The sequence below is a fragment of the Oncorhynchus masou genome, chromosome 6, assembly GCF_036934945.1.
Source record: "Oncorhynchus masou masou isolate Uvic2021 chromosome 6, UVic_Omas_1.1, whole genome shotgun sequence".
Lineage (NCBI taxonomy): Eukaryota > Metazoa > Chordata > Actinopteri > Salmoniformes > Salmonidae > Oncorhynchus > Oncorhynchus masou.
In genome coordinates, this window is record NC_088217.1 from 55,546,054 (window position 1) to 55,568,384 (window position 22,331).

General features: G+C 41.7%; 1 protein-coding gene across 3 annotated transcripts in view; it reads left to right on the forward strand.

The window, feature by feature from the left end:
* LOC135542311 (copine-5) overlaps window positions 1-19,724 on the forward strand; it is a 212,481-nt gene extending 192,757 nt beyond the window's left edge. For all 3 annotated transcript variants that reach the window (XM_064969190.1, XM_064969189.1, XM_064969191.1), the window contains 4 exons: window positions 201-303; window positions 13,426-13,483; window positions 15,122-15,195; window positions 15,874-19,724. In XM_064969190.1, coding sequence (XP_064825262.1) covers window positions 201-303; window positions 13,426-13,483; window positions 15,122-15,195; window positions 15,874-16,062 — 424 coding nt within the window. In that variant the 3' untranslated portion in view covers window positions 16,063-19,724. The remainder of the gene's footprint in view (window positions 1-200; window positions 304-13,425; window positions 13,484-15,121; window positions 15,196-15,873) is intronic.
* Window positions 19,725-22,331: the final 2,607 nt, after the last annotated feature.

Sequence of the window (22,331 nt, forward strand, 5' to 3'; positions counted from 1 at the left end):
ACAATGACTTTAGTTAAAGAATGACATTCAAGCATGTCATTGGTCACAGGGAGTTTGAGTTTGGTTCAGGGTGTTTGCTTTTTTTCTCACAATCTGCTTGTGTGTGTGTGTGCGCGCCTGTTTGTGTGTGTGCATACTTGCCTGCCTGACTTGCCTGCATGCGTGCGTGTGTGTGTGTGATTGTGTGTGTTCCTCTTCAGTTATGCTGCAGCGGTTCAGGACGGGTCCCAGTACTTCGTCCTCCTCATCATCACAGATGGAGTCATATCAGACATGGCTCAGACCAAGGAGGCCATCGTCAATGTAAGTCTGGAGAGAAGGAGAGATGGAGAGAGAGAGAGAGAGAGTGGTTGAAGAGGAAGGAGGAAAGAGGGAGAGAGAGAGAGGGATAAAATGGTGGTACATGAAAGAGAAATTAGGGGATATGTAGAGAGAGAGAGAGAGAGAGAGAGAGAGAAAGAGAGAAGCAAGAATGTTTGGAGAGAGAAGCAAACGAAGAGAAAGAATGAAGAGAAAGTCGTCTGCGTGGAATCGGCCAGACCTCCAGCACACTGGATTTAAAGGGAATTTGCGACTGTTAGTCAAACCGTTAGAACAGCCACACCTTCCTTTTAAGATCTTGCCTGCTGCTCTATCTTGCTTGGCCTCTCTGACTGACTACTGCACCTCTACCGGCATACAAACCTGCTGCCTCTACTGCTTTCAGTTCTGCTCTTTTGATGATGATGGAATCTAATTTTGGGAAACATTGATTATTTGAGTGTTTTCTCTGAAATAGGAGAGTGAAGTTGAAATGCTTTGAGCGTCCTCTTCAGTTCAAAGAGCTGGACAGGATGGTGTGTGTGTGTGTGTGTGTCCTCCGGAGAGTGTTTTCAGGAACACTGACCTACTTCTCTACAGCTGGCGGAGGGAGGAAGGGAGGGAGGTAACGGAGGGAGGAAGGCGAGGGAGGTAACGGAGGGAGGAAGGCGAGGCCCATGCTGTGTGTCATTCATAACACAGCTGGGGCAGGGGGACAGTACACTATGGAACCTGTCACTCAGTTAGAGAACACAACAGTGCTCCAAAGCAAAGCAATGCTCTCTCAATGCATTATTTCGCTCTACCTCTTTTCATTGCTCTCTATTTCTGTCTTGCGTCACCTCTCTCTTTCTCTCTTGCTTCACCTCTCTTTCTCTCTGGCCTCTCCCTACCTCCTTCCCTCTTTCTCTATGTACCTCCCTCTCTCTTTCTCTCTTCTCCTCTCAGGCTCTCTCTCCCTCTCTCTTCTCCTCTCAGGCTCTCTCTCCCTCTCTCTTCTCCTCTCAGGCTCTCTCTCCCTCTCTCCTCCTCTCAGGCTCTCTCTCCCTCTCTCCCTCTCTCTTCTCCTCTCGGGCTCCTGTCATGTTAAAACAGTTCATGTCATATCAGGGCCCCTGGTGAATCAGACACTTTGACACATTTCTTTCTCCGCCCAACGATTAAATTGTGGCGTGCACGATTCTACTATGGCCCCGTCAACACTCTCAGACGGAGCCTAACGCCACATCCTGATGTTAGCATCAATGTGACTCTGCATGTCACAGATCATGTTGTTCATGTCTCTCACACTTTCTCGGGAGGTTTCAAAACATGGCTTTACTAGAGGTACAGTATATCCCTTAGAGAGGATTTAGGAGGCTAGCCCACTGCTTCTCTATTAGTCTGCCACAGCCTGATAATGTATTGAGGTGTGGTTCTCTCATTATCGGTTCCCCGGTGTTTCCTATGTGGTTCAAATCTGGTTTTAAGACAACATTCATCCAGCCCTCCCTTTGTAGACCTGTTCTGTAGGCTACTCTAGTCCAGGACCCATATACGAAGAGAGTTTGGACATTGCCGTTTCAGTTGATTACAACCGACACATTTAAAGGAAGACTCAGCGAGATGATGTTGCAACGAACAGCACCGCAGATATTGAGACCACGCGGTCACACAGAGTATCTGCTCATGTGCACGGGTGCGCTTCACGCTGCTACAACGTGGTAGCCTCGAGACCAAAACAGGGGAGAAGTTTAGCGTTGCGCTGCAAAGCTCTTAGTTGGATTCACACATTCATTTGCCACTGTGGTATCTAGAGGGGAGTCCTCCAAATGACGTACTAGGCTTAATGTCTTCTTCAGTCGAAGTCTGGGGTAGTTTCTTGTCTCTCTCAGTGGGACATCACAGGACATAATTGACGACTTGTGAATTACGTTATTTATGAGTCACCGACTCAGACGTAGGTGTGATTGGCTTCTCAGACTCTGGTCAGAAATCCTTTGGTGTGTCACACAGAAGACGTTCTGCGCCGCAGACATGCATTCTCGTCGCCTCTGAATGAGTGTTATAGAAACAGACAGGACTAATCAGTTAGACAGCCCCAGGCTTCCTAAACATTTTTTTATGGACGGTGGTCTCAGAGTGGATGATGGACATGTTAAACTACTGTGACATCACTTCCTGTTGTGTTCTGCTGGTCCAGTACTTGAGTTAAAGTAAAGATACCTTAATAGAAAATGACTCAAGTAACAGTGAAAGTCACCCAGTAAAATATTAGTTGAGTAAAATAGTAAAAGTTTTGGTTTTAAATTTACCTAAGTTTCAAAACTAAATGTAATTGCTAAAATATACTAAAAGTAAAAATATAAATAATTTCATATTCCTTACATTAAGCAAACCAGACAGCACCATTTTCTTTTGTTTCTTTTTTTAAGGATAGCCAGGGGCACAGTCCAACACTCAGACATCATTTACAAATTAAGCATTTGTGTTTAATGGGTATGTCAGATCAGTGGCAGTAGGGATGACCTGGGACGTTCTCTTGAGAAGTGTGTGAATTGGACCATTTTCCTGTCCTGCTATGTATGAGTACTTTTGCGTGTCAGAGAAAATGTATGGAGTAAATAGTACATTATTTCCTTTAGGAATGTATTGAAATAAAAGTAAAAGTTGTCCAAAATATAAATAGTGAATTTAAGTACAAACACCCCCCAAAAATAACTTAAGTAGTACTTTACACCACTGTGTAGGATGCGTCCCAATAATGCCTCCTTCACCACTTCCCACAAAAGTAAAAGCCTTGGATTGGTGTAGCCATGGGCTAGTGGGAGTTTACATCAAATGTCTTATACCAGTCATTTCCTTTTAAATCAGTGTAGGGAAGTGTACACTTTCGGAGGAAGGAGAGAAAATTGGGCTGCAACCTGAGTCTTCACCCACTCCCCTTTAGCTCCCTAAAGTCCAGCTGTCCACACAAGAAGGCCTGATACCTCTATACCTCTGCCGAAATGGCCATCCCTTGCAAAATAGCTGTAAGTAGTAGTAGAAGTACTGTTGTTAGTTAGTTTACTCCAATTAGGGTAGGGATGGTAGGGTAGGGGGGATATATAAAAAAATGTAAAGAAGAGAAAAAAACACTAGAACCACCAAACGCTAATGCCTCCTACCGTTTGATTTTGTAACTAAAATAAATCAGCCATTTTGAAAGCAACATCCTCCTGCTTCCCTGACTTCCTAAATCATTTTATTTTACATTACTCAGCTGTCAAAATGTTGTTGTTTAAAAAAAATCACAAACAGAAAAGTATTTAGAGCCCGTATACCTGTTTCTTTTTCCCACACCTATTCCTAACTTAACCCTTTGACGCGTACGATCACATCTTTGTGATCATTGTTGAGTGGTCCCTGGAGTGTACCATCGCAAATATGTGACCGAAAGCCTTGATTCGGTCTTATGTAGCAAAATTTTAAATTGTGTTTTTTTTACATGGGATAAAAGTATACATGGTATATCCTACACTGCAGTTGAAGAACAATGGGAAAGTCATTCTTCTTTGAAAGTTGATGACATTGTAAATCCACTTTTGAGAAAATGTTTTGGTACACCTACTGGAGTGCTCTTCTTTATCTACACCCATTCAGCATCGTTCACACCCTCTTAAGTCTTAGCCCCATCCATCTCTTTAAGGATTCACATGTGAGGCCATTTGCTGAACAGGGGGATTCGTTTAGTAAACAACCAAAGATTTCAAGACTAAACGCGGTGAAAGTAGTAGCCTACAATAAGGATAAACTCCAGGTAAAAATACACTTTATCTAGTCATTGGCCTACATCCTAATCTGACTTTGGTGCAGGTCATGTGGTTCTTCGCATTACCGTCTCTGGTAAAACACAAACGGTATGAAATAAAATAAAAAGTTGATTTGTCACATGCACTGGAAACAGAAGGTGTAAACAGTACAATGAAATGGTTACTTGCAGAGAAGCAATATCAAAAACAGAAAGTGTCCAGATAAAAATATTTTATCATTATGAGATGACACTTACCTGACACACGTGTCTAAATTGATGGGTCATGTGAAGGAAATTCTGTAACCAACACCCAAACACATCTAGCTAAGTGGATGGGTCACTATTGTCTAGACATGTAGCTAGCTAGCTACACAATGAACCGGCATAATCCCAACTCACGCTACTACTATACCAACCAGGTTCAACGTTAGCTAGCTAACATTAGGCTATAACTAAGAATGCAACTGGATTTCTGGTTCAAATAATATTACCACACAGATCATACATGTAACGTTAGTTAGCGAGCCAGCAAGCTAACGTTTACTAGCTAGCTAACAGTACACTGTAACTTGCAATGAAAAATGACTTTCTGACAAAATTAGAAACTTATACTAACTAAAAATGTATCTAGACTCTTACCCGTATACATTGATGAATGCTTCAAGGCAGACTGGAAACATTTAACTCAGTTTTGTTCGTAGCTACATCTTGTTTGGGCAGCATTGTGTCAAGTCACTCCAGTTCACACTGACTGTGGCATGTGCAGAAAGTAACAAATCACTTTTCCCAACTGATTGGTCAATAGAGCCTGCTAATTTCAGGGCATCAATGTTGTGGAGAAAAGTAAAAAAAACTTTTGTTCTAGTTGGCTAACGTTATATATTTAAAAATGGATGCGGTAGAAAGGGCTCTCAACACATACTGAGCAGCTCACGTTATAAACAGAAACATGTTGCATGGCAGACCAATCCAAACTCATCTCCCGGTATGTTTAATCCATCCATTATCTCAGCCAATCATGCCCAGCGGGAAAGTTCCTGTCTTTTTCCGTTGCTAAACCAACTAGGCTCGTAATTTAACCATTTTCTTTGTATTTACAGATGAAATACACGTTTGTTATTAAGGCACATGAAAGTTCACATATTCCAGAAGGCATTTCTGCCCCCAAAAAAACACATTTTGATTAAAAGAATATACACTACTGTTCAGAAGTTTGGGAATACTTAGAAATGTCCTTGTTTTTAAAAGAAAACCACTATTTTTGTCCATTAAAATAACATCAAATTGATCAGAAATACAGTGAAGACATTGTTAGTGTTGTAAATGACTTTTGTAGCTGGAAATGGCTGATTTTTTTATAGAATACTACATAGGCGTACAGAGGCACATTATCAGCAACCATCACTCCTGTGTTCAATGGCATGTTGTGTTAGATAATCCATGTTTATCATTTTAAAAGGCTAATTGATCATTAGAAAGTGCTTTTGTACTGGCTCTAACCAGAATAGAAAGAGGAGTGGGAGGCCCCGGTGCACAACTGAGCAAGAGGACAAATACATTAGAGTGTCTAGTTTGAGAAACAGATGCCTCACAAGTCCTCAACTGGCAGCTTCATTAAATAGTACTCGCAGAACACCAGTCTCAACATCAACAGTGAAGATGCAACTCTGGGATGTTGGTCTTCTAGGCAGATTTCCTCTGTCCAGTGTCTGTGTTCTTTTGCCCATCTTAATATTTTATTTTTATTGGCCAGTTTGAGATATGGCTTTTTCTTTGCAACTCTGCTTAGAAGGCCAGCATCCAGGAGTTGCATCTTCACTGTTGATGTTGTGCGTACTATTTAATACAGCTTGACGGCCTGTTCCTAGGCCTTTTCAATGACGGCCTAGGAACAGTGTGTTAACTGCCTGTTCAGGGGCAGAATGACAGATTAGTACCTTGTCAGCTCAGGGGTTTGAACGTGCAACCTACTAGTCCAACGCTCTAACCACTAGGCTACCCTGCCGCCCCTATTTCTCAAACTAGACACTCGAATGTACTTTTCCTCATGCTCAGTTGTGCAACGGGGCCTCCCACTCGTCTAATGAGGTGAAGGAATGGTTCACTCATCTTTTGGGTAAACTTCCAGAAGTGAATGAAGGGAAGTGGATGATCGTAGATGACACTCCCCCTTCAACATGCATACTATAAACAGATCAAACTCATCTTGTCTCCTCTTATTATCTTTGGTTGATGCGATAAAACAAACATTCCGGCATGCACAAACTACCCATCGTCGGATTACTTTTGATTTCTAGAAAGTGTTTTACTCAATTATTTCAATCAATGATGAGCGCACCCGTGATGTGATTAAATATAAATAGTAATTGCTATTAGCTAATTCATATTGTAGTTTCTGGTGCGAAAGATGTTGAATGGGTGTAGACAAAGAAGAGCTCTTCACTAGATACCAAAACATTCAAAGGCCATTTTCTCAAAAGTGAGTTTACAAGTTTAGCAACTTTCAAAGAATAATTACTTTCCATTGTTCGTAAAAAATGCAGGGTATGATATACCATTTTGTAGCTCTGAGTCTCTACTTTTATCCAATGTAAAAAACAAACTAATTTTCTAATTTTGCTACGAAAGACTGAATCCAGCTGGTGAGGCACATATTCAGAAAGTATAATGACAGTGTAATCAGGCACTTACTTACGCAGACATGTCCAAAGTTATTTTTAGTGTGGAAAACAACAATGAAGGCAATGCGGGCGCCAGCCGGAAAATGTGCCAGGGGGAAAATGTTTGTGCAAGTTATTTTCTGACTGGAGAGGCGCACATGTCTGGGAAAGTGCTTAGCCTCTCCTCAGCGAGTAGTTTGTCCGGCTCAGTAAAGCCTCAAACATTAAATTGTCTACAACAGTGAAATGGGCTACTTCTATGTGAATTAATGAGGAGGCGGAACACACCTCATTGTGTCAAGAGACAATGGCCAAAATTAAATAAAGAAAGTCGAGAATATAAAATTCCGGATTTAAAAATCAGCAAAATATCAACACAAGTGGATCCCAAAAGAGGAAGGCCAAAAAATGAGAACGCAAAGGAGGTATCAAAATTAGTTAAATTAGATTCCTTTTTCAAATGCAAAAGACGATGTAGGTTTATCATCGCCAGTAGCAGCTTTTAGCGGGTCAAGTGAGCCCAGGCCAAGCTGTTCCATTGTGCCAGAAGAAGCAACTTTGACAGAGGGTACAGGTTGTCAGGTATCGGCAGATACACCCTGAGCACCAGCTATCCCCGGGTCGGGCGGGGGGATAGGGAGCAGGGTGAGGCTAGAATCGTGTCGGCTGAGGAAACTGTGGAAATGGGACAGACGGCCTTTTAATCTATCCAAATGACAGAGGGCATTATGCAAAAAATGTGGATGCAAAAGTTAACCACACGTGTAACCGATGTGAAATGGCTAGCTAGTTAGCGGGGTTTGCGCTAATAGCGTTTCAATCGGTGACGTCACTCACTCTGAGACCTTGAAGTAGTTGTTCCGCTAGCTCTGCAAATGCCGCGGCTTTTGTTGAGCGATGGGTAATGTTAGGGTTGCGTCAATCGAATCTGGTATCAGGATAAATATGACAATGAGTCACCGCATTGTATGCTATGTATTTTTTATTAGCTAAGCAATAAGTGGTAAATGCAATTTTCGTATATATGGGCTCTCTGTCACACCTCGCAGGGCAAACAGAGAACTAAATTGTTCCTGACAAATATACTATAATATACTCTTGACAGAAGTAGTTCCTGCTTCCGAGCCGGCCTGTCAGAGTAGAGACTGGGCGTGGTTTAAACTCACTCAGCCTATCATTTATTGTTGGCGCCCGAGCTGGTCCCAGCCCCCTAACCACTTCAGCGGTCAGTCGTTGTAGTTGTGTAGAATATACAGTTATCAGGCACCTGGCTCCTGTTATCGAACAAAAGACTGTTTGTTCTCGCAACACTACGTTCTGAATGTGACCCCCCAACTCATTGCACAGTACCTGTCTTCATGTTATTCTGTATTTTTCCATCATGAGAAAGGCCCATGGCCCAGAAACTGTTAACAATGTCTCAAATCAGCTATGTTGCATAACACATACATCCACACAAGCCAACAGCAGATAATATTCAATCACATATATGGTAACGGGCTATAATGCATAACACAGAATCCTCATAGTAAAGATGCTTTGTGGTTGTTGTGTGCAGGGGGTCCCTGGTTCAGCCTAGGTAGGGGCGAGGAGAGGAACGGAAGCTATACTGTTTCACTCGTGTAAGCCTACTGGCCCATTCCCAAGAGATGACGAAAGGCGGTGTTTTTCCGAGTCGCATTACACCACTACAACCAAGGCAGGAAACAAATTAACACATGTTATTCGGCCAAACTAGATTGCGTATTGTGAGCCTTGCTGGCTGTTCTGAGATCGGTGTGCCCCTTCCTTCTCTGATGCGTGGGTGACATCCCAGATTCACATGAACAATGGAAGCTCAATGGCACTATTGACGCAGAAATGGAGGCATGAGTAACGCAGCAAATTTCTGGCGACAGGTGTTGGAGTGCATAGTTAATGTAATTCTCACACTTGCATTGTGTAATTTGGAGTTCAGACGGCACCGTGAAAAGCTAGGGCAGGCCAACAGCGGGGGTTGCTCAGTATAATTGAACTTCTGTCATTTTTACAACCCAGTTCTGAAACAACTTTTAGAACACCCCGCAGGATCCGTGAACTATCTCAGTCCTCAAATCCAAAATGAGCTGATGTATATTTTAGCCGAGCGAGTGAAGTGTGACATGCAGGGAGAGATGCAGGAAGCCCCCATGTTTTAAATTTTTTATTATTGACACCACACCGGATGTATCCAAAGTAGACCAGTTAAGCCAAGTTTATCGCTATGTGAGAGTGATAAGGGATGCAGATAATGTCGCCACAGATCTGACCATCACAGAGTCGTTTTTAGGATTTCTGGAGACTGCTGACACGTACTAAAATACTGGGCAGCATAGAGGACAATGGGCTGGATATTTCAAAATGTCGTGGGCAGGGGTATGATGTAGCTGCTGACATGAGCAGGGTCTATTCGGGTGCGCAGGCCAGAATATCTGAAAAAGAGACGCTTGCTGTTTATGTGCATTGTGCAGGACACAATCTTAACCTGGCTATTCAAGTTTTATAAAACTGTTGAACTGTTATACACCTTCTTCGGACATAGCATAAAGAGATGGTTAATGTTGAGTGGTATATTTGATTTTGCATCAGAGAAAAAAAATGTAACTCTAAAACGATTGTGTCCCACCCGCAGGTCATTTAGATATGAGTCCCTTGCGGCCCAGAGATACAGATATGTGGACATAATAAAGGCCCTCACCAAGATTGTGCTTTTAAGTGACAAGAAGGGCGAGAGGGATGATGCAGGGGCACTGAAAAAGAAAATGGAAAAATTGTGTTACATTTTTTTGTTGTCGTTGTGCAGACTGTTTTGAACGTCGACTCAAGTGCTACAGGCCAAAGACGCAGACCTGCACAGAGCAGTCAGCCTACGCAAGGGCATGATAAAGGCATGATAGAGGTCCTGTCCAACGGGGTTTTGAGATGGCCAAAGTCACTGCAAAGACCCTTGCCGATAAAATGGGAAGCTAAGAACGCATTTGAAGACATTCGGGGAAGGAAGGTTAGGCGTCATTTTGATGAGCTATGCGAGGACGAGCGACTGTCTGATGGGGAGAGTCGTTTTAGAGTCAACGCCTTTAATGCAAACCCTGACATCGTTATCCACCAGCTGTCAAACCGATTTAAAAGTATGCAGGCAACATCGAGTCTGTTTGACTCCATCCATCCCACTACCCTGGCCAACGCAGATGATGATGCGCTCTTCGAGACCGCCAGCCGGCTGGCTGAACATTACAGCAAAGATATATCAGCATGCTTCCCTGGCCAATTACTCTCTTTCAGGGCCTGTTTTTAAGAATGTAAATAGCAAAGCACACTACAGTGAGAGATCTGGCCAATATGCTCATTGTGGATAACAATTCAGTCACTGCTACATTTGGGGAAGTAGTTACAGCGATGCTCTTTTTTATGACTCTGCCTTTAATTAACGGTAGCCAGTGCCGAGCGCTCCTTTTCCAAAGGTAAAATAATGAAACCATACCTGCGGAGCAGCATGGTACAGGAGAGACTGAGTGGGTTGGCCATTCTGTCCACTGAAAACACCAGGGCCAGGACCATGAATTTCAATGCCATTGTCAACGACTTCGCAGACCCGTCGAATGCCAATCAAATGAGTGAGTGAGTTTAGATTATTACAGGGCAGGCTACCCAGATAAGTCGATATTCATTTACATTGCTTGTCTATCTACGACTATGCTCGATCTGTCTTTGGAAACCATGTTCTGGTGCCATCCATAGCGTTGAATGTATTGGCTATATTGCGGCTTCTCTGGTAACAGCTTCAAATGTGCCCTTAGACTAGGTTCTGCTCAGCTGTTACAATGCTTAGTAATATTACCACACAGCCTTACCAACAAAATTATTTGAATTTTAAGGGAAATATGGCTGGTGATAGGGGCCCATAATTTTTGGGGGGGGCATCTGGGCCTGTCATGATGAACTACGCTACTGCACAGACACACAGACACAGTCACCTCCACACACTGCTCCTAATCTGCATCTTTTTTTGGTCTATAAATAAACTTTTGAGGAGATTGGTCATTTGCCAATTTTTAGGCATTATAAACATTACCCTTTTTTCTGATCAGGAGTATCAACTGTCAATTTACGGATAATATTAAGAATACGAGTATCGCCCGGTTGTCACAACAACACAGTGGATAATTCTGATAAATAGGCTAAAGGGGACGCCTGATAGCGATACACGGAGGCTGAGAAACCCAGCGGTTCTATTGTTAACTGACTACAGTCCTAACACCATGGTGTATCTTTAATTAAAGATACTGTCAGTTTCAGTGTGTTTGAATTGATAGGAACGACTGAGGGGGAGAAATGAGAGAGGTGGGAAGTCGGAGAGAGAAATACATGAAAAATAGGCTTCTCAATCCATTCTCTATCTAATTAAAGTTTGTCCAAGAAAAACATAGTGTTTTTTTCTACCTTGCATAGTTATTTTATTGGAATATTGTTGTAGTTTAATTAAAGTCTACCCATTCACACTCCAAGCCCCCCTCCCCACACACACGTCAGCATATTTTAGCAGCGTAAATACTTGATGAGCTGTGTGTGTGTGTGTGTGTGTGTGTGTGTGTGTGTGTGTGTGTGTGTGTGTGTGTGTGTGTGTGTGTGTGTGTGTGTGTGTGTGTGTGTGTGTGTGTGTGTGTGTGTGTGTGTGTGTGTGTGTGTGTGTGTGTGTGTGTGTGTGTAGCATGGGAGGACAGGGACTGACAGTGTTGAACACTGATACTTTGGGATCCTCAATCTGTTTCAGGATAATAAGTAGTAGATCTCGCCCCCGTAACAAACTCGGTCAGCTGTCACGCTGCGTTAGTCTTGGGCTGGAGACAAATGCAGTTTCTGTGAGAATATGCATCCATCTGAAATATATATATTTTTTATGATTTAAGCACAAATAACTACAAGGTATTTCAGATCAGTTCCCCCAATACTAAACATTAGGGTTAAAAAAAAATGCTAAATTGGACCTTGGATCATAGTCTAGAAGTAACTTCCTCCAGCTCCTGTTCCTGCTTCCGCAGGACTTGTCTTGGGAGTGGTTGGGAGGGTGATTTGCGGGAAGGGTTGCCTCCCCATTCCCACCTCACAGTCATCTTCAATCTCCCAACTCCTACCTAATCAACACTTTACCAATGTTTATTGGCTTCCTTGATAAAGATGAGTGTCACGTTCTGACCTTTATTTCCTTTGTTTTGTATTTATTTAGTATGGTCAGGGCGTGAGTTGGGTGGGCAGTCTATGTTTGATTTTCTATGATTTGGGATTTCTATGTTTCGGCCTAGTATGGTTCTCAATCAGAGGCAGGTGTCATTAGTTGTCTCTGATTGAGAATCATACTTAGGTAGCCTGGGTTGCACTGTTTGTTTGTGGGTGTTTGTCTATGTTGATGACTTGTTTCAGCGCAGCTCGCATTAGCTTCACGGTTGTTATTTTGTTTACTGGTTTTTATATAGTGTTTCTGTGTTCAGTTCTTTCTTTAATTAAAACATTCAACATGAACACAAATCACGCCGCATTTTGGTCCCCGATCCTTCTCGCCTCTCCTCTTCAGATGAAGAGGAGGACGACCGTGACAATGAGCAAAAAAAGACTGCGCTGTATGGAATAAATAATACAAATACTGAGCCACAGTGTATACTGCGCCAATTCTATTATTTTAGACTAATAGAATTGCTCAGAGAAAGAGAATTAAGTAATAAAGTAATAAAAACAAGTAATAAAAACAAAATATAAAAGATAAGGGTCAAAATGATTGGATCCCCAGTTTTCAATACTCCAGCACCCTCCCCTTGCTAGGATAACGACACTGAGCCTTTGGCATTGTTCTTTCGAAGGCTAAACCCAGCATTGGTGTGCTTGACCAAAGACCTCTATTTTAATGTCATCTAACCATAGCACCGCCTGGAGTTTGTTAAATGGCAATGGCACTTAGATTGGAACCGGTGCTATGGTCATATAACTTGAAAATAGTCATGGTTGGCCATGCACACCGGCGGTGGGTTTGCACACAGAGAGAGATGCACCCAGATAGAGATGCAAACAGTGCAGAAATGGTTTAGATCACGCAGTAACAATGCACTGCTCTCTCTCTCTCTGTACTCCATGTGTCTGCAGCAATAAAGACCCATTCATAGTTAATGGCCCTTCATCAAGCTAAAGTGCTCTCCTCTCCAGAACATTAGTGGTGTGGTGTACTAACCTATAACTGGGTGTTTAACCATGTAGCTGTCACAGAATATATAGCATGGAGATCACATCTGGGTCAACAACAATGGAGACTCACTGTGAGCTTGAATGAATACGACTGCCCTCTTGGAGTTGTGTGGCCGTGTATTCGTATGTAGTATAGCATGTAAGAGACTCATCGGTCTCTCAGGAAAGTAAATGACCCATGTCTCCTACATGTCTTTAACTTATACATGACTATATATATGTGTAATAGATCAGGTTGTATGGAACAGCCTCGAATATATTTCCATTTTTCTCTGTCTATATGGAAAAAAGAGAATGGATGTACTTTACATGTGTGTCATATCAAGAGTGTTTTGGAGTTGTGAAGTGGTTATGTCAAGAGTTAAGCGTTAGGATTTGTTGGCTGTGTTGAATGACCATCAGAGTCTCTATAACATTATGGTGTGTTCCTGTTCTTCTCCTCAGGGGGCTAAACTGCCCATGTCCATCATTATCGTGGGAGTGGGACAGGCTGAGTTTGACGGTAAGTAGCTGCATCTCACTTAGTTTACGATACTTGTTGTTGTAGTTTTTTTTATAGCAATAAATATCAAAGGAAAAAGTTACTCCCTGGTATTGTTGCTCAATACTCACATTGCCTGAAACTCTACTAAAACTCTTTTAAAATGAATGTTTATTAAACTTTAACCTAGTATTTAATGTTTCAAATATAACCTAGTGTTTCATGTTTAAACTCTACCAAGATCCGATGATATATCATTTAACGTATGAGGCTGATTGTTAGTGCCCGATTGATACAGTCAGACAACTAATCAAAAAGCAATCTACGCTCCGTCCATATTCTCATTATCACCATTAAGCTGGCCTGAAAGCTATACTGAACAAAAATATAAACGCAACATGTAAGTATTGGTCCCATGTATCATGAGCTGAAATAAAAGATCCCAGAAATGTTCCATACACACAAAAAGCTTATTTCTCTAAAATGAGGGAGCTCATTTAACATGAGCTTATTTGAGCTTATTTCTCAAGTTGAGGGAGTGTGCAATTGGCATGCTGACTGCAGTAATTTTCACCAAAGCTATTGCAAGAGAATTGAATGTTCATTTCTCTACCATAAGCCACCTTCAACGTTGTTTTAGAGAATTTGGCAGTACGTCCAACTGGCCTCACAAACGCAGACCACGTGTAACCACGCCAACCCAGGACATCCACATCCGGCTTCTTCACCTGCAGGATAGTCTTGAGACCAGCCAACCGGACAGCTGATGAAACTGCAGAGTATTTATGTCTGTAATAAAGCCCTTTTGTTGGGAAAAACTAATTCTGATTGGCTGGGCCTGGCTCCCCAGTGGGTGTAGCCCCTATTCGCTCTCACTTCTAGCAATTAGTTAGACGGACGGCCTGCAAGACCATTAGCAACTCATTTGATTCAGCAGAGGAGAGGGAGGGAGGGAGGGAGGGAGAGAGAGAGAGAGAGACAACACGTGTGCCTACTGTACGTGCAGTGCATCTGTGTTTGTGTGTGGAGGAGAGTAGAGTGGTATGGCGTTGAGGGTTTTTTAATGTAATGTAGTTTAAAGTAATCAGGGCTAATGGATGGGTTCATCCTGGTTCTGACAAGTTTTATAATGTGGAAAAAGTCAGGGGGTCTGAATACTTTCCTGAATTCACTGTATATAAGTTGTTTGTCATAAAATATGGTGTCTCCAGTTCCAATCGATCTCTTGGTAATTAGGGACAACAACAAAAAAAACGACAAGTCTTACTTTCTTCTCAGTTCTTCCCTGTATTTGAGGTTTAAAAAGGCTTCTGGAGTTTCGAATTTCCACTTTCAAACGTCAGACTTGATTTTCCCAGAGGGGGAAAAAATGTGTCAACCCCTACAGAAATGTACATGAATTCTAATCTACGTAGTAATAATAATAGTATATGTTCTGTTGCTGCTGGATTGTTACCCTGCCGTAGCAATACATCTCTAATGAAGATCCTACATCTGTACTGGGAACACACACCCTTTAAAAATGCATTTGTATTTCATCATGTTCCTTGTTTTTCTTGTGAACGAGATGCTCCTCTCAATGAGACTAACCTTGATACATATTGGTTCAAATGTGTGCGTTGTACATGTTCGGGTTTGTGTGATCTCTTTACCTTGCAGCCATGGTGGAGTTGGACGGTGATGACATCAGAATTTCATCCAGAGGGAAGCTTGCAGAGAGAGATATTGTCCAGGTGACTCACACAGACACACACACACACACACAAGCACACGCGCGCGCACACAGCTCAGTGACGCAATCTGACCATGAACACGGCTATGAACAAACACATCGTAACCTTGAGCAGTAGAAATGTCCAGGTTTTCCAGGAGGTCTTTATCCAGAGTAAGGCTTTGTACAGACATTGTACAAGAGGGGTTAAGTAAATGGATGAATGGAAGGTTACATTGCTTTGTTAAATTGCCTTCAAGAGGAATTTCAAGGAATTTCAAAACGGGAAGGTATACAGAGTAAAAATGCTGGGAATGCTGGTTAACTGTTGTGTAAAAGAACAACAAGGCAAAGGCAGTACAAAGGATGAGCCTTATCAGTATTAATGATTGTTTCATTTTTATTTAATCTGTATTTGACTAGACTAGTCAGTTAAGAACAAATTGTTATTTACAATGTTGGCCTACCGGGGAACAGTGGGTTAGCTGCCTTGTTCAGGGGCAGAACGACAGATTTTTACATTCTCAGCTCGGGGATTCAATCCAGCAACCTTTCGGTTACTGTCCCAACGCTCTAACCACTAGGCTCAAACGGATGTATAAATATGTGTAATGTATTATTAATGAAAATGTTCATATGCTGTAGTGTTATCCCAGGCTGTTTCTCAGTTGCTATCATGTCTTTGCTCTCTCCCTGTCAGTTTGTCCCATTTAGAGACTACATGGACCGAACAGGAAATCACGTGTTGAGTATGGCCCGGTTAGCCAAGGATGTCCTGGCTGAGATCCCTGATCAGTTAATCTCCTATATGAAGAGTAGGGGCGTCAAACCCAACCCCACACCGCCTCCCTACACACCCCCTGGACACACACACCACACACAGATCTGAGCCCACCACACAAACCTTTACACTGAGTACTGACGAGAGACAGAGTCAAAGATTTGCAGACCCTGGGAACTCTCTACTTCCTGATTGGAATGTTGGGACGGGAAGTGATGTAATAGGAAGTTGCTGAAGCAATAGGTGTTTGTGTCAGGACTCTCCCAGACAGGTGACTCTCTGGAGAAGACAACAGCGTTTCTGTTCATTGTGATTCTATCTATTCTGTCTGTTTCTCTGCGAAAGAGAGACGGCAATGGACAGACCATACAAGAACTTGTCTTTTTATCAACATACATGGGCCAGTGACTGTTTCTTCTTGTCTTGTTTGAGAGCGGGTGGGTGAAGGGGTCATGTGGGGTCATATTGTGGTTGAAACTTGTGCCTGTCTGTGATCTGGTTGTCTAACTGTAATGGGACAAGTGGAACTCTCATCTGAACTCTGATCTTTGACTTTTGACCTAGCTCGCCATTGGTGTATTAGAGTGTGTGATAAGGTGATGTTTTTGGATACTTTTCATTCATTTTTGTTTTGTTTTGTTTTGGGCCTAAGACACATTCCCATATTAATTTGTAGCTTTATGATTTAAGGTTGAAAAAAAGAAAAGTGTATTCACCTTGTGAGTTTAATTTTTAGTCATTGAGTGTCTTTGCTCTTTGTACTCCCATAAGTTGTGGACTCTTCTTTTGCTTTCTATTTTAAAGCATGTTCGTATATAGGATGGAATTCCCCATATGTCTGTATTTATAATGTATCAAAAGTGGCATGGATATATAAGGATATATAATTAATATGTGACCATCCAGTTTGAATTTCTCAATTACAAACAAGGATAGTTTAACAATATGGAGAAGCACAAGGGAGAGCTCATCATAGCTCTCTAAACCACTTAACCACCACCACAGGAATGTAACTATGCACATCAGCGTTTGGACACACTAGAACCTGTCTGTGACATACATACATACATCAGAAGTATTGCTTTATTTTTTTCAAGGGTTCTGATAGTTTACCGTGTCCTATATTTCATCAGTCAAAGAGTGAAAATATATACAACTCTTTCAACTACTATTTTCTTCTCTCTCTCTCTTTCCATCTCCCCAATTCCCATAGTGAATGGATTTTTGTTTATTGACATTAAACTGCTGGATAAAGACAGCAAATGTATTCACTTGAATCACATTGAATTCCATTGAAACCTTTTCCTAACCAACAATAACTCGCCCACCAGTCCTTTACCGTCCGCCCCTCTCTCTCCCTGGTCACCCAACAGCTTCTCTGCTCCCTGAGAATAAGCCATTATTGTGTTATAATCAGATGAAGCCAGGCTGAAATTAAATCAAGCTGAGGAGTATAGACAGTCTGGACACCTGCTGCACGGTGCACACATAGACAGACAGAGGGACAGATCTCCTCAGCTAGCTAAATACTCTGTAGGCCTTAACGTACTGTAGACAGCATTCCAACCAAGCCTGATAAACAACTAAGGTTGAACAATTCTAATTACCTTTTACAAAATGTTCAGGTTTTCCAGAAATCCTGCTTTGAAAATCCCTGGAATCACAAGGAACATTCCTTGAAAACCTAGGACTTTTTGCAAAGTTACTGGAGTTTTGCAACCCTATTCACAGCTCTCTTCTCTTGGAGTCATAATCGCTAAGAGTACTGTATGTTTTGGAAATGGCTAAACCTGGTTCTGTACAAGTGTTGTGTATAATATATGGGGATAAAGACAAATGGTATATCTGATATCTATACAGTTAATTATATGGGTTGTTTTTTTCTTACTAAGTGGTGTGGACCTAGAGTATCAGGAGTGAGTGTGTGTGTTCAATAATAAGAGTGGTTTACAACAGTACATATTCCTACTGATACATTTTAAGGAAAGCACTTTATTCTATTCCTTAACAGGTGTACTGGTACTTCGACAGTATGTTTATTTATACATTTTTAGAGATAGTGATGATCTTATTGATATATTATATGATTCAATTAATTTTTTCTGGAATTTGTATGATAAAAAGCCATTTATTCTGCCGACAACGCCACAATAATAGAAGTAGACTTGCACACTGACTTCAATGGGGATGTTATTCATTCTAGTAATTCTATTTCTATGGCTATGCTATAAAAACAGTATTTTTTAATGTTTAACTAGGCAAGTCAGTTAAGAATTCTTATTTTCAATGATGGCCTAGGAACAGTGGGTTAACTGCTTTGTTCAGGGACAGAACAACAGATTTGTGCTAGGGGATTTGAACTTGCAACCTTTCGGTTACTAGTCCAATGCTCTAACCACTAGACTACGCTGCCAAGTCCTCAATCTCGCCTCAATCGACCCCTGTAGGATTGCCAGATTGTGAACAAGATCCATCCACTCACCTGGGATGGAAAGACAGTGTTTTATATTTTGTGCCAACTATCTGTAACACTAGCCCCATTTACTACTGGTTCTAGCTTGCGTCCTTGTCCTGATCTTATCCACATTCTGAATGTCTACACCGGTCAAAAAATGCGCAATCAAAAGACACATTGTGATCTGATTGGGATCTGATCATTCTGCCCACCCCTGGAGGTAGTCAGACACACATTGTGTCTGGATATCTTACAGGTGTAGACAGATCTGGATAGAGAAACCATTTAAATCATCATTATTCAGCCATCTAAAATCATTGAAAAGTGGCACCAATATCCAAGTACATCAATATGTGTCTTACAATAAATAAATCTTATTTTGAATGAATAGCTGTGAAGCTATTTGCATAAAGGAAGTGCCAGGAAATCTGATCGCAATGCAGATGGATATCAGACACGTTTTAAGCACATTTTTGTGTAGATACATTTCTGGAAATGTGGGCACAATCAGAATGTAGACAAGATCAGGACAAAGGATCCATATTAGCACCAGGTATAAATGGGAATATAGACACCATTTCATCTGGATTAATGGCCACAAATTCAGTGGGCTGTCTGCTTTCTCTTCTCTCTCTCTCATGCCTGGCCATTTCTGTTGTTGCCATGAGATCTCTTGACAGGAGGAGAGATCACACATGGGAAAACTGTAACCGACCAGCATGTTGCAACAATTAATTGTTCATTATTTTTTATTAACACCATTTTTTGTGATCCTCCTCTTTTCACCTTTGTTGTTTATCCCTCTGGGTTTCTCATGTGCATGGTTCCCCCTTTTTATTTGAAACTTTTTTGTTGTTGTTGTATATGATCGTTGTCATACGGTGGGTTGTGAAATGCTTTGTATTGGATTGCCTTAAATGAAAATGAATTAAAAAAACAAATGACTACTTTTATAAAAATTGTTGCAGAGTTGTACTTTGATGTCCCAATTAGTTAGTTCAATAAAGTTCAACCTGGATTGTACTGTGTGTAGAACAAACCTTTTGCCACACACTAACAATATACTGTAGTCCTTCCTGCAACAAATTGTGAAATAAATGGTTTGTGATTTTTTTTTTATCAAGCTAATGTTAGCCTATGGTCAGCTGAGAAGTTACTTTGTCTTGATGCCAAATCTCCCATCGACAAACAGGACACTAAAGGCCTAAAGGGGTCATTCCTCAGTGTCCTCTAAAAAAGGCCTCATTGACACTAACGCCAGAGTCCAGTGATCGACTTCCCCGGCCTGAACCAGCTGACACCCCCCAATGTACATTTACCCTGGCCCCCCTTCCCCATGGACATTTATAATTGCTACAGTTGAAGTCGGAAGTTAGCATACACTTAAGTTGGAGTCATTAAATCTCTCAACCACTCCACAGATTTCTTGGGTTTTTTTGTTTAGTTTTTTTTACTCCCTTTTCTCCCCAATTTCATGGTATCCAATTGTTAGTAGTTACTATCTTGTCTCATTGCTACAACTCCCGTACGGGCTCGAGAGAGACGAAGGTCGAAAGCCATGCGACCTCCGAAACACATCCCACTCACACAACCACACTTCTTAACACAGCGCGCATCCAACCTGGAAACCAGCCGCACCAATGTGTCGGAGGAAACACTGTGCAACTGGCAACCTGGTTAGCGTGCACTGCGCCCGGCCCGCCACAGGAGTCTCTAGTGTGTGATGAGACAAGGCTATCCCTACCGGCAAACCCTCCCTAACCCGGACGATGCTAGGCCAATTGTGCGTCGCCCGACGGACCTCCCAGTCGCGGCCAGCTGGGACAGAGCCTGGGCGCAAACCCAGAGTCTCGGTTTCGCACCTAGACCACTGTGCGACCCGGGAAGCCCCCTCCACAGATTTCTTGTTAACTTTTTATGGCTGCAGGGGCAGTGTTGAGTAGCTTGGATGAAAAGTTGCCCATTGTAAACGGCCAGCTCCTCAATCTCAGTTGCTAATATATGCATATTATTATTAGTATTGGATAGAAAACACTCTAAAAAGTTTCCAAAACTGTCAAAATATTGTCTGTGAGTATAACAAAACTGATATTGCAGGCGAAACCCTGAGGAAAATCAAAACAGGAAGTGGCTTCTATTTGGAAAACTCCATGTTCCATAGCCTCCCTTTGCTGGATTTAAAGGGATATGAACCAGATTCATTTTCCTGTCGCTTATCAAGGTGTCAACAGTCTTCAGACATAGTTTCAGGCTTTTATTTTTAAAAATTAGCCAGAACGATAACATCGTGTCAAGTGGTCACATGAGTTTTGCTCGCGCAGCAGAGTTTGGATAGGTATTGCTTTTCCCTCTCCTACTGTGAAAGACATTTGTGGTTGATATATTATTGATTATATATTTTAAAAACAACCTTAGGATTGATTATAAAAAATGTTTGACATGTTTCTGTGGACATTATGGAAACTATTTGGAATTTTTATCTGCATTGTCATGACCACTCTTTTCTGTGGATTTCTGAACATCACGCGACAAACAAACAGAGGTATTTTGGATATAAAGATAATCTTTATGGAACAAAAGGAACATTTTTTGTGTAATTGGGAGTCTCGTGAGTGAAAACATCCGAAAATCATCAAAGGTAAACCATTCATTTGATTGCTTTTCTGATTTTCGTGACTAAGCTTCCTGATGCTAAGTGTACTTAATGTTTTGTCGTGCGATCGATAAACTTACACAAATGCTTGGATTGCTTTCGCTGTAAAGCATCATTTCAAAATCTGACACGGCAGGTGGATTAACAAAAGGCTAAACTGTGTTTTCCTATATTGCACTTGTGATTTAATGAATATAAATATTTTTAGTAATATTTATTGAATGTAGCGCTATGCTATTCAGTGGTTGTTGATGACACTTATCCCGATAGGGGGATTGCAGCCATAACAAGTTTTAACAAACTATAGTTTTGGCAAGTCGGTTAGGACATCTACTTTGTGCATGACACAAGTCATTTTTCTGTTTACAGAAAGATTATTTAACTTATAATTCACTATATCACAATTCCAGTGGGTCAGAAGTTTACATACACCATGTTGACTGTGCCGGTAAACAAAATTATGTCATGGCTTTCGAAGCTTCTGATAGGCTAATTGACATAATTTGAGTCAATTGGAGGTGTACCTCTGGATGTATTTCAAGGCCTACCTTCAAACTCAGTACCTCTGCTTGACGTCATGGGAAAATCAAAAGAAATCTGCCAAGACCTTAGAAAAAAAACATTGTAGACCTCCACAAGTCTGGTTCATCCTTGGGAGCAATTTCCAAACGCCTGAAGGTACCACATTCAGCTGCACTAACAATAATATGCAAGTATAAACACATTGGGACCACGCAGCCGTCATACCACTCAGGAAGGAGACACGTTCTGTCTCCTATAGATGAATGTACTTTGGTGCGAAAAGTGCAAATCAATCCTAGAACAACCGCAAAAGAACTTGTGAAGATGCTGGAGGAAACAGGTACAAAAGTGTTTATATCCACAGTAAAATGAGTCTTATGTCAACATAACTTGAAAGGCCGCTCAGCAAGGAAGAAGCCACTGCTACAAAACCGGTTTGCAACTGCACATGGGGACATGATCGTATTTTTTGGAGAAAAGTACACTGGTCTGATGAAACACAAATAGAACTGTTTGGCCATAATGACCATCGTTATGTCTGGAGGAAAAAGGGGGAGGCTTGCAAGCCGAAGAACACCATCCCAACCATGCAGCACGGGGGTGGCAGCATCATGTTGTGGGGGTGTTTTGCTGCAGGAGGGACTGGTGCACTTCACAAAATAGATGGCATCATGAGGGGGGAAAATGATGTGGATATATTGAAGCAACATCTCAAGACATGAGTCCGGAAGTTAAAGCTTGGTTGCA